This window comes from Schistocerca americana, chromosome 2, assembly GCF_021461395.2.
Source record: "Schistocerca americana isolate TAMUIC-IGC-003095 chromosome 2, iqSchAmer2.1, whole genome shotgun sequence".
In the NCBI taxonomy this organism is placed as follows: Eukaryota; Metazoa; Arthropoda; class Insecta; order Orthoptera; family Acrididae; genus Schistocerca; species Schistocerca americana.
Window position 1 is genome coordinate 572,670,986 of NC_060120.1, and position 16,344 is coordinate 572,687,329.

Genomic DNA, 16,344 nt, shown 5'->3' on the forward strand with positions numbered 1-16,344 from the left:
CGGCCGATTTCCTTCCCAATCCTTCCCTAACCCGAGCTTGCGCTCCGTCTCTAATGACCTCGTTGTCGACGGGACGTTAAACACTAACCACCACCACCACAGTAAGAATTTGAGCCCAATATTCTGTTTTCATGAGCATTTCCTCGGTGCTCAATCTCAGCTCAGCAGCAGTGGACTTCATCACATGATTAAGAGATTGGAAGAATGGATGGATGTGACAGGTTTAATTCTTGGCCTTAAGAGGCAGGGCACATATTTCATGCGAGCAGTGGTGTTAATGCGAATATAAGCCAGTCTGCAGACAGCTTCTGCATTCGTTGCATGCTTTATGAAGTGTTTGGACTTCTGTCATATTACTAGCTTACAGTGATGTTGGTTTGTTTTTGGGCTGTCTGGTTTTCACTTTTGGTTCATGTCTAATGTGCAATTAATGATGATTCTTGCTCTGTTTAAGGAGTGCACTCTCGTATCTGGAGTGGTCGAAAAGTGACTATGAGGACGTATTGTATTGCACATTCACTGACACAGTCACACTCACTGCCAATACTATGGATCTGAAGTTTCTTGAACTTTCCAGCAATAGCTTTCATTGCGGAAACAAAACTAGGGGCAAATGAAACTGCAACAGGAACAAGAGCATGCTGCTATCCTGCAGATCTTATGTCAGGAGTCGTTGGTTGGGTCTATACCCCACCTTTGTTTGCCTGCTTCAGTGAGGTTTCAAAGATCGGGAGGATACATCTCCAGGTTTTGAATTGCAATATATTGCGTTTAGCAGTTCAGATAGACAGCAAGGTGCTTTACTCCTGTACTCTACCAGTTGTTTGTATGACAATAATATAAAATGTCGTATGCAGAATCATTGATTCTTGATGTGGTTGTATACTTAGTCCTCGACAGAGAAGTCATGGTTAAAGCATCATCAATATCTAATCCTAGCCTAAGTCTTTGGTTCCGAAGCTCATTATACCTTCACTAATGGAATTCAAATGTAAAAAATAGTTAGTCGCCATTGTGAGCAGCAGGCAGCTAATGATTCTGACTCGCCAACTTTTACTTACGCCTTCAAATATCGACAGTGTTTACAGTCGTCCAGATCACCAGCTTCTCGATGATTCCCTCGTGGCACCAAGTAAAACCTTTTTTAATAATGAAAGGCTGAAGCGAAAATCCCTTTCCCCCTTGATGTTGTGCGCCACATGTGTCAACAAAGCTGCAGTCATACCCAGGATGCAATTAACATCATAAAAGAAACTGCTACCAGGATCGTGTCACTCACTGTCAGGCTTGCAAGTACAGACACCTGGCAGCTGTGTGTCAATGAGTTGTACATTGTGTCACATAAAAACACTACCTGGTGAAGCCATATTTCTCCACATGGTCACGTCAGCTGTGTGGACAGCCCATCAAGCAGTACGGAATCTGACAGTGGCTCTCATTATTAATGCCCAGTCCGTGTAGTTCCAGCTGGACTGTAGCTGCCTTGTCAGTAATCAGTGAAGATAAGTATCAGCAGCTAAGCTCATTTCCGTTATGAAGGGCTTGATGGTGAGACATGTGTTACTGCCAAAAGTCAGTTTCTCTCCTTCGGGAAACTGTCACTTACAGTACACGTTGAATGTGTATTAATATTCTTAGTTATAGATTCACCTGATTCGGTTTTAATATTTTCAGCTTAGATGCCCTTACAGCATTTGATTTCAGATTAGTGGAGCACATAAACTTACTGTCCAAAGCAGTGCCATTTGCTGATTTTGATTATTTATGTGCTGTGTACAAGGAAATTTTTGAACCATCATTGGGTTGTGCAAAAAATTTTGCTCCTTATGTTTTAATGAAATTGTTGCACTTTACCATTTGCTGTTAGAGATGTTCTTTAAGTTGAGCTCACACAGCATCAGGAATGAGTGTTATTTCCCTGATATCAGACAGGCAATGGGCAATGCCAATGGTTGTCATTAAAAAGCCTTATGAGTCTGTACTCATTTGTGGTAATTTTAAAGCAACTATCAATGTTCAGTCAAATGTTAATCTCTTTCCTGTACCATGGCTGAAGGAGTTGTTACAAGGCTAGCTAGAACTCAATATTATTCAAAATTTGGTTTAAAGGATGTATGTCTACTACTCCCATTAGATGATGAATCAAAATAGCCACTGGTATTGAATAAGCCGTTCAGTATATTGAAATATAACCTTTGGAGCCTCAAAGTCTTTTTAAAAGATTATCAAAAAATGGCTTACAATGTCACCCCGGACATTAAATACGTGGGGCACATTCTCAGCAGCTTAAGTATCGTGCCCATGTCAACATTGTAACAAACTTGTCAATACCCACTAATCTGAAACAATTACAGGTACTTACTAGAAAGATCAACTGCTATGCTGAGTTTATACATCAAACAGCTAAAACTGCTAACCCACTAAATCACCTTTGCAAAAAAGGTACATATTTGTGTGATTAGCAGCAACTCAGGAGGTTTTTTTAATGCCTTAATGGGTGTCTAAAAATAGCAAAATGCTTGATGTTGTTGTTGGTCTTGCAGTTGATGCTCATGATGGATGCATCACAGTACTGGATTGTGGTGATGGTCTCATAAAATGTTCAACAGACCCAAAAACACCAGATTGCCTATACTATAACAGCATTGACAGCAACACAACGAAACAGTTCCCAAATTGAGGATGCAGGTTTACCAATTACTTATGGTGTGAGGTTTATCAATTACTTACAGTGTGAAGATGTTTCATGTATATTTGTATAGCAGTAAATTCCACCTGTCAATCAACAAAAACCATTACCATCAATTTTTGGACAAGTTCCAAGCTCACAAAAAGACAGTGCACTGTCTGCAGGTGTGGACATTTGTGAATGGTTGTAACTATGAATTCCGTTTCTGTCCCACCACCCAACGTGTCAGTGAAGCAACTTCATGCCTCACTTTGAGGGAGCATGCATAGGGTGCCTCTTCTTGCCATTGCCCTTGAAGCCAAGTTCAGTCACCAAGAAACAGTTTGTTCTGCACTCAACCAGTACTTCCATCAAACCTTGGGCACTCCTACTGACAGTGCATAAGGTTGTCACAGCATTGGCTTGCAATCCAGTTCGATGGTAAGTATTGTCAGCAGTGCATTGGGGGTGGCCAGAGTATTGATCAAAACAAGCAGATCCAGAATTTCGTAACTATTTTATGATGCAACACAGCTCAGTTCGTGAAATAGCTCTCTGAATTAGATGGCTCTGGCACAGCATTTCTTTCCATGACTACAACTCACTTTCCATGACTACAACTCAACCAACAATGAGAGAAAGTACATATTAAATTTACCTAACCATTTCATGGAGCTATGTGGTTGCATGAGGCAGACACTCTCTTCAGCTTCCCTTTTGTGGCATAGACACCTTCATCAACTACTCACGATACCATCCGTGATTCTTTCTACAATATTTGCAATTGAGAGAGTGCCTCACACTTTGATGTCTGACAGTAATACCCAGTTTACATTGTCATAATTTAAGGCCTTCTCTCTCTCTCTCTCTCTAACAGTATTGAACACCTGAGCACTGTCCCATTTCACCCAGCCTCCAATTGAAGGCCAAACAGATGCTCAGGAAGTTCAAGTCAAATGCACCATGCCCTACTGACAATGTCGACCAAGGAAGAACAGCAAAGCTTCCTTGGCATGTATCAGTCCAACTCCATCGACTGCAGTGTAGACTTTCCGTGCCCGAAGCGGTTTGCCCAGCCCAAGGACAGAACTGCCTATGCACGTGACACCAAAGAGACTAGGGTACCAAAGGTACCTTTGCTGGCCATAGGTGATGTCATGGCAAGTCATGAGCTCTTGCTGCACATGCATTCACAAACTTTGGCCAATCCACCATCACCTCAGATTGAAAGGCCTGGCACCCATGTAACTACCCAGCAAGCCAGTAGCCAAAACACAGAACTGCCACTGTCCCACTCGTAAGCACACAGATGAGTGATCTAGGATATGGGAGTCCATGGTGTGGAATCACTCACACAGCCCTAGCCTCTCTTATGCCTTGTTGTACCAACCTAGCTGTCCAGCTCTAACACACTTAGAAGCTCTTCTGGCCCTAAAGGACCATGTTCAGCCTTAGGAATTGGTCATTTCAGATGAGACCCTTCCACTCAGTCACCTGATGAGGTGCCCCCTTATCGAGTATTTCAGATGAGGCCTACAATGAGGATATTAGGCTGACTAATGGTGCCTGCTGAACCAGTCCAATACTCTGTCTGTATGAAGAGGCTGGTGAGCCACCGCTCCCAGCAAGTCTACAATTCCTCATGGTTAGGTATGTTCTGGAGGTCCTGTCATTAGTGAACGTTAGCATAAAGTTGCTGATCCACTTTCTCAGTGGCTGTTCAGAAATAGCATATAACAAAACTGCTTGGGATCCAGTCAGTGCCTTGTTGCATTAGAAGTGGCTGATTTTAAGGTTATAAATCAGTATTTAAGCTGCACCTAGCAGGGAGAATGGTTCAGGATATTCAGGACACTCTCCTGAACATTCAGTACCAATGGAAACCAGTGTTTCTCTGTTGGGTGTTGGCATGAGAGGGCAACATTATAGTAGATGCAGCAGCAGGAAGTTGTTTACATTGGTGTGTTGTGAGACCTTTTGTAAGAGCAGTTGCAAGTACGCATTGAACAGATATATTTTGGAGAAATAGTCACTGCTGTGTAATTTCATTAGTAATTTTATGGGGTGATAATTAGGATTAAGTATTGGTGAGGGAATTTCCATTGATAATGAACTTAAAATCTAAGTAAAGTTGATACAAACTAGGCCTTTTTGATGCAGCACATTTAAGTTTTTTATTTATCTTGTGCACCCAATATAAATAAAAAAACTTAAATTGCAATATGCGAAAGGCATTTTTCTTTTGAACTACTGTAATTTTATACAGCTGCTGCGAAAACTTGCAACACAATAAACTTGTTATTTGGTGTATGTATAACATTCTCGAATGTGGGGTGTGCAGTGAGTGTAACTGTTTCTATTACTCCCTGAGCTAATATGTCATATCTTAAAGAAAAAAATATGTTTTGTTACACCACTTGAAAGAAGTGGTGTAAATGTTGTCTTCAAGCACTTGGAATAGGCTTTCATCTCAAATGATATTATTTTGCCTTAAATGGCAAATCTAAATACTAATATTAAACTCCTTCCACTGAAGAAGATTTTTGCGTGATACTCTGTCAGTGACAAGAAAGTAATAACCATGTTGACTTAGTTGTGTCTCATCTCAAGTTCAGACTTGCCCTTGACATGTTGATGGACTAGTTATGCAGGACCAATGGTATGGTGCTGAGATGAAAGCGGGACAAGTTACAATTGAGCCCATTTGGGACTGGATTGCAAACTAATGTATTTGCAAGGAAATAGCTGTTTTTACACTTTGTTGCCCACATGATGTACCACTGTTAAACTTTCAAAGATTTTCAGTTTAATGTTTAGGTAAATAATCTCAGTCTGGGAAAAGGCAGATGAGGCTCTTGATTAACTAGGTGTACTTCATCTGTAAGCCCCTTTGCATCAAGTTTCGTCTTCATAGGAATGTCATTGGTGATTCAGTGGGTACATTTGTGGTGTTCCTTGCGGGAGGGATCAGTTTTCTATACTTTCCACAGCACTGTCCACATCACTGTCTATCCAAGTTTATTGTGTACTTAATCTTAGAAATTCAGGTTCCAGGAAGAACTTTAGTTGTAATGAGAGTTGATCTTATGCTGTGCTTGCTTAATTTGCTACCTCCACTTATTTCCTGCAATATTTACCATATTGACTTAGGTGATTCTCATTTCTCACACAGCTTTGTATGCCTTAGGTGCTGTCCTTTAACATTGTGTAAACAGTTAACATGAGAAAATTAGGCATGTGTACACATTTCTTTTTCCATACTAACTTCAGGTGAAGTTTATATATGCTAGAAAGTTGTGAAAATGAATATAAAATTTTGAAATTTGGGGGGGGGGGGGGGGGGGGGGGATTGCCTTGTATTGCACTGTAAATTATGATCAACTCAGTTTTCACTGAGTGTGTAGAAAATGAGTAGTGAATTCAGATACTAATCATTAAGTAGATTCTGTTGCAAGAAACTTTGTTGAAACCCCCCTTGCATGTGCCAAGATAATAAATCAATTTCTAAAAGCATAACCTTTTCATATCCAGAAGTAATATCACAAAATTTTTACCCCAGCTGTATGAGTATTGAGCGTGTGATTATTTTTAGGTTGAAATAAATATGCAAGGAAAATTTGACTACAGCAATTCAGTTAAAAATAAATTTCCTTGTAGGTTTCACAGACCACAGTTTCTGTCTGTTAATCTTAACAGTCTGTTGTTGGAAATATTACTTTTGCATCATAGATTCCATTGCTTATGAGTAATTTTGACTAATCACTGTGACCAGAGAGTAAGCCAATATTGTATTAGTCCATGGAAATAGTTATCTATTTATGTTATTCTGTAAAACATGTAAGTTTGAAGTACATTGAATACAATGAACACTGGTGGTATGTACATGTTTTTTGTATTGTGTTAGGGTATCTAAAGCAAACATGTTAAATTTTAACCACATGGGATTTGCTGATGACCTTGCTCTCCTGTCAGCAACCATTAGAAAACTTGACACCAAGTTAAACTCTACAGTAAATAGCACAGAAAATTGGTCTGAGATATACTTTGAAGAAATAGAAATTATGTTAGCTGATCCATCATTTGTTAACAAAATTGCAGTAGAAGACCAGGAAATCAAAATTGTAGGGAAATTAAAATGTTTTGGAGAAACCATAATGTACAACCTCAAAGAAAAATCTACTTGATCCAGTTGCATAAATAAATTGTCAAAATCGCAATATATCACAGAAAATACTTAAACATAGAAGGCCTCACAATGAGGACAATCAGGAGACAAGACTAATGGAGAAATTATGGCACAGAAAGAGCAACAGTAGATGGATTACGGAAATAAAAGAAGACATGAAAACTACAATTTACAACAGAAGGTTTAAGGAACATAGTGAACAAAGTAAAGTATCTGAAAAACAAACTGGACTGCAAATCAAGATCAAGAAAGAAACAGTATGAGAAATGATTACAGACAAAGAAAGAAAGAAAGATTTTATCATGTGAGATGGAATTGTCAATCCCACCAAGTGCGAGATGCTCAGTGTTACGTGCTTTTTAAATGCACAAGGAGTCTGACCCACTGAAATTTATAGGCAGATAACTGAGTCTTACAGTAATGTGATGAACTAAGCTTCAGTTCAGAAGTGATATTGTGTTTAATGGTGGGTGAAAAAATGTTCATCATGAAGATAGCTTGGGCCAGACCTCAGTGGTGACTGACGGGCTCAGAATGAGGATTGAAACAAAAATCCAAGAAGATATGCGTTTCACAGTTAGTGGACTGCAGCAGTGTACTGTCAGATGCTTCAACGACTTTGCCACATCATTAAAAATAAGTGTTGTGGAATGCAAATTAGTGATGTCATTCTTCTTCATAATAATGGACGTCTGCATACAGCAGAAGTGACACAGGACTTGTTTCAGTGCGAAATGTTTCAATGTCTGACATGCAGTCTGAACTTAACCCCCAAGCAATTAACACTTATTCCCCAAACTGAAAGATATTTTGAGTGGACAAAGCTATGGAAGTGATTATGAATTTAATGAATCAGTGGTTCAACAACTGGGTGGCAACTGAGTATGCAGAAGGCATAGAAAAACTGATAAAATAGTATGACAAAGTGCCTAAATTTGAATAGTGTCTGTGCAGAAAAGTACCTTGGGTATCAATTATATGTAAAATATAGTTTCATTTAATTTACTTCAAATACAAATTTCTGTAAAAAAAAATTTTTTTACTTCCCAAGTGATCCTCGTATATGGCCAGTTGATAGATCTGCAAGGTGCACTGAAAGCTGAATTTGTCTCGTGTGTGTGTGTGTGTGTGTGTGTGTGTGTGTGTGTGTGTGTGTGTGTGTGTGTGAGAGAGAGAGAGAGAGAGAGAGAGAGAGAGAGAGAGAGAGAGAGAGAGAGAGATTTCTTGCTCTTGTTAGTTATTAGATCTGATTATATGTACATATAAAAAAAATATAAATATACAGGCTGTAGTAAGTTATCACTGATCATTTACAGGCAGAAAATTAAATTAACCTATATATTTGTGTCTGTTGTGAATAAAATTGCTGTACCCCCTTTGATTGTATCATCATTAGCTAAACACAGCATTCTTACATTTGTAGTCTAGTGACAAGCTAAAACCCAGACAGTGCTCTCTCTCTCTCTCTCTCTCTCTCTCTCTCATACACACACACACACACACACACACGCACGCACGCACGCACGCACGCACACACTCACTCTCTCTCTATAGCAAATTACTAGTCACTAATGCAATTAATCACTGCATATTTAAGATGTGTATAGTTGAAAAGTGTCATTGTTTCGATGTTTGAAACATTACCAGAAAGTTTCAAGATTTATTTATAAGAAGATATCGGAATATAGTAATCAAATATTAAATTTACCCATGACTGTGTTTCAAGATGATTGATTTATCTGTGTTTCAGGATGGTTGGACTGAATCAGAATGAACAAGAAAGCCATTATCTTCTGCAGGAGATGGTATCTTATGATAAAGTCTCAGGTAGTCTTCTAGATGTACTGGAACTGTATGTTAAGGGAACACTGAGACAGTCAGACACAGCCCTTAAAACACTTATTGTCATTTGCAACCATGTAAGGCTTCCTGAAAAAATAATCATCAGCCGAAGACCACATGCTGTCCATAATTCTTTAATTACCTGGTTGCTTCCTGAACATAAAGAAATTGAAGTTTTTTCACCGTCTTTGTTAGCCAATGTTTTAGCTCTGATCTGTTTCAAACCCAGTGCAGAAAGTGTTAAATGTGAGCCCAGTAGGGAACAGATCACTTCATTTGCGGAAGAGCTATTTCCGATAGAGGAGAACTATTGTATAACATCCTTTGAATCCAGTATTTGCAAACCTGTTCATAAAATAGCAGGACATGGATTTAGTTATGCTACATCAAGTTCTTTTCGAGCATCAGTGGATGAAGAAGCATTAAGAACATTGGAAGAAGCACTTGAGAGGAACTGCCAGCAATTGCTGGAAGATGTGGTAACTGTTTCTGAAGAAGAGAGATTGAAACAAATAACAAATATATTTTCTCATTGTGAACTTCTATTGGAACTCTGGTCCTGGATGATTAGATTCAATACCATACCAGTTGATAAAGTGCCAAGGTAAGATTATAATGGTTGTAAAAATATTAATTTGTTCAGTTTTAATTGTGTATGTTGAAAATCTTAAAAAATAAATGAGGCTCAGTAATGCAGCACACACACCATGTGAGATGAGGAAGTGTTCAGCACACTGGAACAAATTTGAGAGGGTGGCAGTTCAGTTCCCTTCTGGCCAGTCAGATAGTTTTGTATCGTTTCTGCAAACTGCTTAAGGCAAATGCTGATACGTTTCCTCCATAAAAAAAGTGAATGGTTTATTTTCTCATCCTTCCACAATTGGTGCTTATGATGCATCAGTTGGATGCCAAACAATTTTAAAGGAGCTCCCTGTTCAGGTCTTGTAGACCTCAGGTGTGTCAACTGGCTGCCATCTCATCCTCTGCTTTGCTGTGTCCTATAGACGCATTATGGAGGGGTCAGCATACTGCTCTCCTGGCCATTTTGCCAACTTCCCGTGCTATGGAGCTACTAGTAGCTCCTCAGTTGACATAATGAGGCTGAGTGTACCCTGTAGCAGCCCTCCTACCAAGGAAAAATCCTTGACAGTACCAGGAATCCAACTTGAATGCTCCAAATGGCAGCCATCTACATTGATAAGTCACCTAAGAAGGCAGATAAACAATTATTTTCCTTCCTTCCAATATGCGACATACAAATAAATGGTTTGTTAATCATTGTGATCTGCATGACTTGATAGGATTTAGAGGCACTGGAGATAAGTGCCAACTACTCTAATAGTCAGTGTTTGGGGCACTGTTGGTGCCTGCACTAGCAAATAAGACTGACTGCACCTTCCTTTTGAGCATTACAACAAATTGTAACTCTGATACTCGTGTTTCTACATGTGAATCTGTTAGTGTAAAAAGTATATTATCAAAATTGTGTGTGTGTGTGTGTGTGTGTGTGTGTGTGTGTGTGTGTGTGTGTGTAACGAATTAGATAATGCTATACTTAACACTCTCCCACTTTCGACCTGCATTTGGGGAAGCAGGAAGAGCTAGGATGGTATCCCTTCAGACTGGATGCTGGTAAATTCTTGCCCCTTCCTTGACCAGCTGAGCTTGTGTTTAATCTGAAATGACATTTGTAGAAAATTAAATTCTGGCCTGCTTATGTTGCTGTCAATTGCATTCAATTTTCAAAATTTTATGAGTCTGCCTTTGTGTCCAGCTTGTTGCTTTCACCTTGACAATTCCACTGTAGTAACCCATTGTTAATGTTAGTCCTTAAGTTTATCAGAGCATCCTAACTGATTGTATGGTTTGTGAAAATATGAACTGAGTGAAGTGGCACTATGGTTAAGGCACTTGGATGTTGGAGGACTGGAGTTCACACCCCCATTTGTCCCTGCTGGTACAAGTATTCCATGGTACTCCTAAATCATTTCGGGCAAAGATTAGGATGGTTCACTCGAAAAGGACATAACAGATTTCTTTCCTCATTCTCATTCGCTGAAAATTTATGCTCCATCTATATTGATTTCATCATCTTGGAAAGTTAAACTGTAATTTTCTTTCCTTTCCTTTTTTTAGAGGCTGCGTGCAACATCTGTCACCAATTTTAAAGGCTTACAAGGAATAAATGACAAGCACTACTTCGGCTCAGTTAAGTGAGCGATACTTAGTTAAGTGCATAGGAAGGGGGTGCTACTTGTACAGAAGATAAACAGTTTTTCTCATTGTGAGCTCTTAACAATATTAGATGAGTACACCCTATCCCAAATTCAGTTACACTGCCCTAGCAATAATCTCCCCCCAGTCATCCAAAACCTCAACTGGAAATATCACTACACCACCCAATACTAAATAATAACCAGTGGAGCACAAGATCCCCTTGTGGTATCAAATCACCATAAAAGTTTCTCAGTTTAACCACGAGTCCCATGTTGTTGTTGTCGTGGTCTTCAGTCCTGAGACTGGTTTGATGCAGCTCTCCATGCTACTCTATCCTGTGCAAGCTTCTTCATCTCCCAGTACCTACTGTAAACTACATCCGTCTGTATCTGTTTAGTGTATTCATCTCTTGGTCTCCCTCTATGATTTTTACCCTCCACGCTGCCCTCCAATGCTAAATTGGTGATCCCTTGATGCCTCAAAACATGTCGTACCAACCGATCCCTTCTTCTAGTCAAGTTGTGCCACAAACTTCTCTTTTCCTCAATCCTATTTAATACCTCATCATTAGTCATATGATCTACCCATCTAATCTTCAGCATTCTTCTGTAGCACCACGTTTCGAAAGCTTCTATTCTCTTCTTGTCCACACTAGTTATCGTCCATATTTCACTCCCATACATGGCTACACTCCATACAAATACTTTCAGAAACGACTTCCTGACACTTAAATCTATACTCAATGTTAACAAATTTCTCTTCTTCAGAAATGCTTTCCTTGCCATTGCCAGTCTACATTTTATATCCTCTTTACTTTGACCACCATCAGTTATTTTGCTCCCCAAATAGCAAAACCCCTTTACTACTTTAAGTGTCTCATTTCCTAACCGAATTCCTTCAGCATCACCCGACTTAATTCGACTACATTCCATTAGCCTCGTTTTGCTTTCTTTGATGTTCATCTTATATACTCCTTTCGAGACACTATCCATTCCGTTCAACTGCTCTTTTAAGTCCTTTGCTGTCTCTGACAGAATTACAATGTCATCGGCGAACCTCAAAGTTTTTATTTCTTCTCCATGGATTTTAATACCTACTCCGAATTTTTCTTTTGTTTCCTTCATTGCTTGCTCACTCCCTTCCCAACCACTGCTTCCCTTTCATGCCCCTCGACTCTTATAACTGCCATCTGGTTTATGTACAAATTGTAAGTAGCCTTTCGCTCCCTGTATTTTACCCCTGCCACCTTCAGAATTTGAAAGAGAGTATTCCAGTCAACATTGTCAAAAGCTTTCTCTATGTCTACAAATGCTAGAAAAGTATGTTTGCCTTTCCTTAATCTAAAATTAATTTAAATAAAATGTTGTCCAAGACAATAGCAGCCTCTCAAGAGCAAGGACTGGATTGTGTCTAGAACAGACCCAACCCAAATTCCAAAGGGATACCCTTTTCTTTGAAACTATCCTCGCGAGGCATTTCAGCAATTACTCGCTTCCAGTATGTCTCACTCCCACCCGAAAAATATCAACAAAACCCCAAATATTACTTGAGCTGAGTACCAAGTTACCTGTGACGTGAAGGCAAATTGTGCTGTCATCATCATCATCTCTTTAGATAAGGGCTCAGTTGCTGTAGTACTTGACTCTGATGAATATGTGGCAGTGGGACATTGTAAGTTCTTGGACACCTCAGTATACAAAATTTTTCCTGATGGTTCCATTCCTTTCATCCTTCCGGAGCTGGAGAAAATCCTGAAAATCCTTGCTTCCCCACTCAATGGGAACTCACAGCTGCTCCCATAGAACTTCATATTACTCCTGATCCACACTCCACTACTTTTTACCTTCTTCCCAAAATACATAAACACAAGCATCCTGATCACAAAGTATTAGCAGTCTTAAACTTCCCACTAAACACGTCTCAGCCTTTTTTGACCATCACCTCCGAACCATCACACAAAGCCTCCCACCCTATATAAAAGATGCCACCAATCACTTCCTGGAACATCTCAAATCCATTCCAACACCTCTCCCACATTGAACCAACCTTGTCACCATCAATGCGACCTCACTTTACACAAGTATCCCATATACACAAGTCCTTTCAGTCCAAGGATGAAGTTCTACAAAGGGCCATCTAAAAAGTCCTCCTAAAAGTTCGTTTATTGTCACCCTAGCCACCTTAGTCCTTACTCATAACTGCTTCACCTTTGACAGCCAGATCTGCTAACAAAACAGGGAGACTTCTGTGTGATCCAGGATGGCCCTATCCCGTTCAAACCTTAAACTGGGCTTCAAGGAAGAGGCACTTCTCACGATCCAGAAGCTTATCCCCCAGGCTTGGTAAAGATTTATCAATGACATTTTTGTCATCTGGACTTGATGCTGAAGAACTTCTCTGTTTCCTGTAACAACTTGACTCCTTTTCCTAGCTCAGATTCATGTGAGCCATTTTCCAAATCCAGAGCCACCTTCCTTGACACTGACTTCCACTTCACTGAATTTCTGATCTAAACCTCAGCCTATATAAAATCAACCAGTAAACAACAATACCTACACTTCGACAACAACAATACCTTTCCTCATCAAACAGTCCCTTTCCTACAAACTAGTCACCCACAGCAGATGTATCTGCCATATCACTGAATCTCCAAACCCCTAAACCAACCATCTGTCCTAGGCTCTCCTCTTCTGCAATTACTCCACAGATTTTGTTCACAAAACATATCTACAGAACTTTATCCGCCTCTCACCTTCTAAGTAATACAGTTCCCATTTCCAAAATACACTGAAGAACCTTCTTGTCACTCAGTACCATACAGACCTTGAATGTCCCAATGTGTTTGTATGTGTTAATTTTCACTGGCAAATAAATATCGATGTTTTGAAATACGTAGACAACACTTTTCCTGCTGTTCATACCTCATCAGTTGCACTTAAAACTTTTTGTGAAGGAGTTCCATTATGAACTTAATTTTGGCCATTACTAAGCCTTATGATTGTTAGTTCCTTAATACTTATACTATAATCCTAAATTTTGTATCATAGATGGCATCTTACCACCTCATTTTCACCATTTGGTTCTGGTCTAAGTGATGTGGTGTTGAATGTAGTGTGGACACATCACCATATGACAGTGATGTTGCCGTTCCATTCCACTGATGTCTGCTGTGAATCAGCATTCAGTGGTCAAAGTAGTCTACTGAATATCATCTTCTACTGTAACTTCAGTATTCTAGAAGCAATTCAGAAGCATTCTTTTGTCACCTAATACCACTGTGGTGTTCAGTGCCTCAATATTTTACTCTACCAAAGCCCTAATTTTCCCAAATAAACTGCTGAAACAAGATCCTCTTTCCCTGATACCCTCCCAACACCATCCTCTGTCACCTCACGTTGCTCACCTAACCTGAATATTATAATCAAATCATGTGACATTCTCAAACCATTATCCCTATCCTAAGGCTACTGCACGTGCAGTCATTCCCTCTGTAAAACCTGTCCTGTGCATCCACACATTACCACCTGCTGCAATTCCACCATTTGGTAAACCCTGCAAATGTCAAAGGTAGAACAACTTGTGACATGACACATATTTTTTTATCAACTTCTGCCCACTGCATAGTGCTTTATATAGACTCAGACCACCACTAGACTGGCTGAGTGTATGCATGGGTATAGAAGAATTGTCCATCAATAGAGATAGATCCAATACCCAGTTGTCAAAGATGGTCTAGAGTAGAATGTGCTACACCACACAGGCTACTTGGATTCTTCCACCTGTTACTAGTTTTCCTCAACTACAGAGTTGGGAACTTTCTCTCCATCACCTTGCATACTGAGACCATCCTGAACACAATCTCTGTTAACATGTTGCACACACACATCCACCCTATTCGTTACATATTTTATGTATGTGCAGCCCCCCCCTCCCCCTCCCCCATCACCACCACCTCCCCTCGTCCCCTCTACAGGTGGAGCACCCTCATCCTGGGGCCTGAGTAACCAGCTTTTCCTTTATAGAGTTCCCCACTCTACCCCTCTCTCTTCCCCTGAGAATCAGGTCATGTTGATATTCCTTTATGAAGACAGCACTATTCCAAAGCTGAATGATCAGTTCATCTCTTGTGTTTACTTTTTCTGTGGAAGCTTTATCTTTCAACCATCCTCCAGGCAAAAATATAAAAGGGTAAGACGTAGCAACCTAGTTGGCCAAGAAATGTGACCAATTACTGCCTATTCATCTTTTAGAGAATCTAAGGATTAGATGATGGGTCACCAAACAACTAGAATGTGCATGAACCACTTCGTGAAGGGAGAATACGCCCATCCTTGTAGTGAAAGGAACCACTTCCAATAATGATGGAAGCTCATTTTCAAGAAAGCCTAGAGAAATGTGACCTGTAAAACGATGCAGTAACATGACAGGCTCAATCAACTGATTGTCTTTTATACCACATCACGTATTTACAAAAAAGTGTTCTAGAAAATGTGTCCTCCCAAGAGCATGTGAATTTTAGCCAGACCATCAGTGTGAGTTACGGCTATTACTGATACTGTCACAAGCGAAAGTGGTTTCATCAGTAAATAGTATTTCACATGCTGTTGATTTGCCCATTCAGATGAAATAAAATTGCTGGCCTCTGCACCAGCATTGCACACTTTAATGAAAACATGGGCAAATAGTATTGAATGTGAGAGTCTGTGGTTAGGAATTTGTCTGCTGTATTCTCTAAAATCATCAGAAGTGTTTGGATTACAAAACCTATACACAAATAATATATTAGCATACTCAGCATTTATAAATGTGTGTGGCATGCTTTAACAGCAGAATTGTGTGTTACACTTAAACAGCAGACTTGGCCAGCAAATAGCAATCACAGTTGAAAAATTCATTTATATAAAGTCAGTCTTAATTTCCTTACTTGAAAATTTCAAACAGAAGTGACAATTGGTAAATAAATAGCAACTATAGTACCAAAACATGAAATGAAAACTCGTGGCTGTAACCAGCTGTGGCTCAGTAACCAATAAAAACTGCACGTGTTACATGGAATGTTTTCATTTTAATTAGTCTGTACGGCCACCTTTAATTTATTTATCGTTCCTCATTAAAATAATGTAAATATATTTCTCTTAAGTGCACCAGTCTTTTCTCTTCCACCAGATCTTTATTCACTTTTCACTCTGTCCTTACCTCTGGACTGAAGTTGGTGTAGTGCTTGCCAGCATACCATCTCTTACCTAATCTTTCTGATGCCTCTCCCTTCATCTTCGTGTACACTTGTCTCACTATAAGTGGGTCCCTCTTGTTGTGGGGTCTGAGTGACGTTTCCTCCCTTTCTACTTTCCCCAATGTATCCTCTCCATCCTGAGGCAGGTACTATTACATCCAAAAGCTACAGAGTGTATCACATTTACTTTAATATCTT

General features: G+C 39.6%; 1 protein-coding gene across 1 annotated transcript in view; it reads left to right on the forward strand.

Moving 5' to 3' along the window:
• The window catches only part of LOC124591556 (serine-protein kinase ATM-like), a 456,741-nt gene that overhangs the window by 136,657 nt on the left and 303,740 nt on the right, over positions 1–16,344 (forward strand). The window contains exon 13 of the mRNA XM_047131742.1: positions 8,605–9,300. Within this exon, the coding sequence (XP_046987698.1) occupies positions 8,605–9,300 (696 nt within the window). The remainder of the gene's footprint in view (positions 1–8,604; positions 9,301–16,344) is intronic.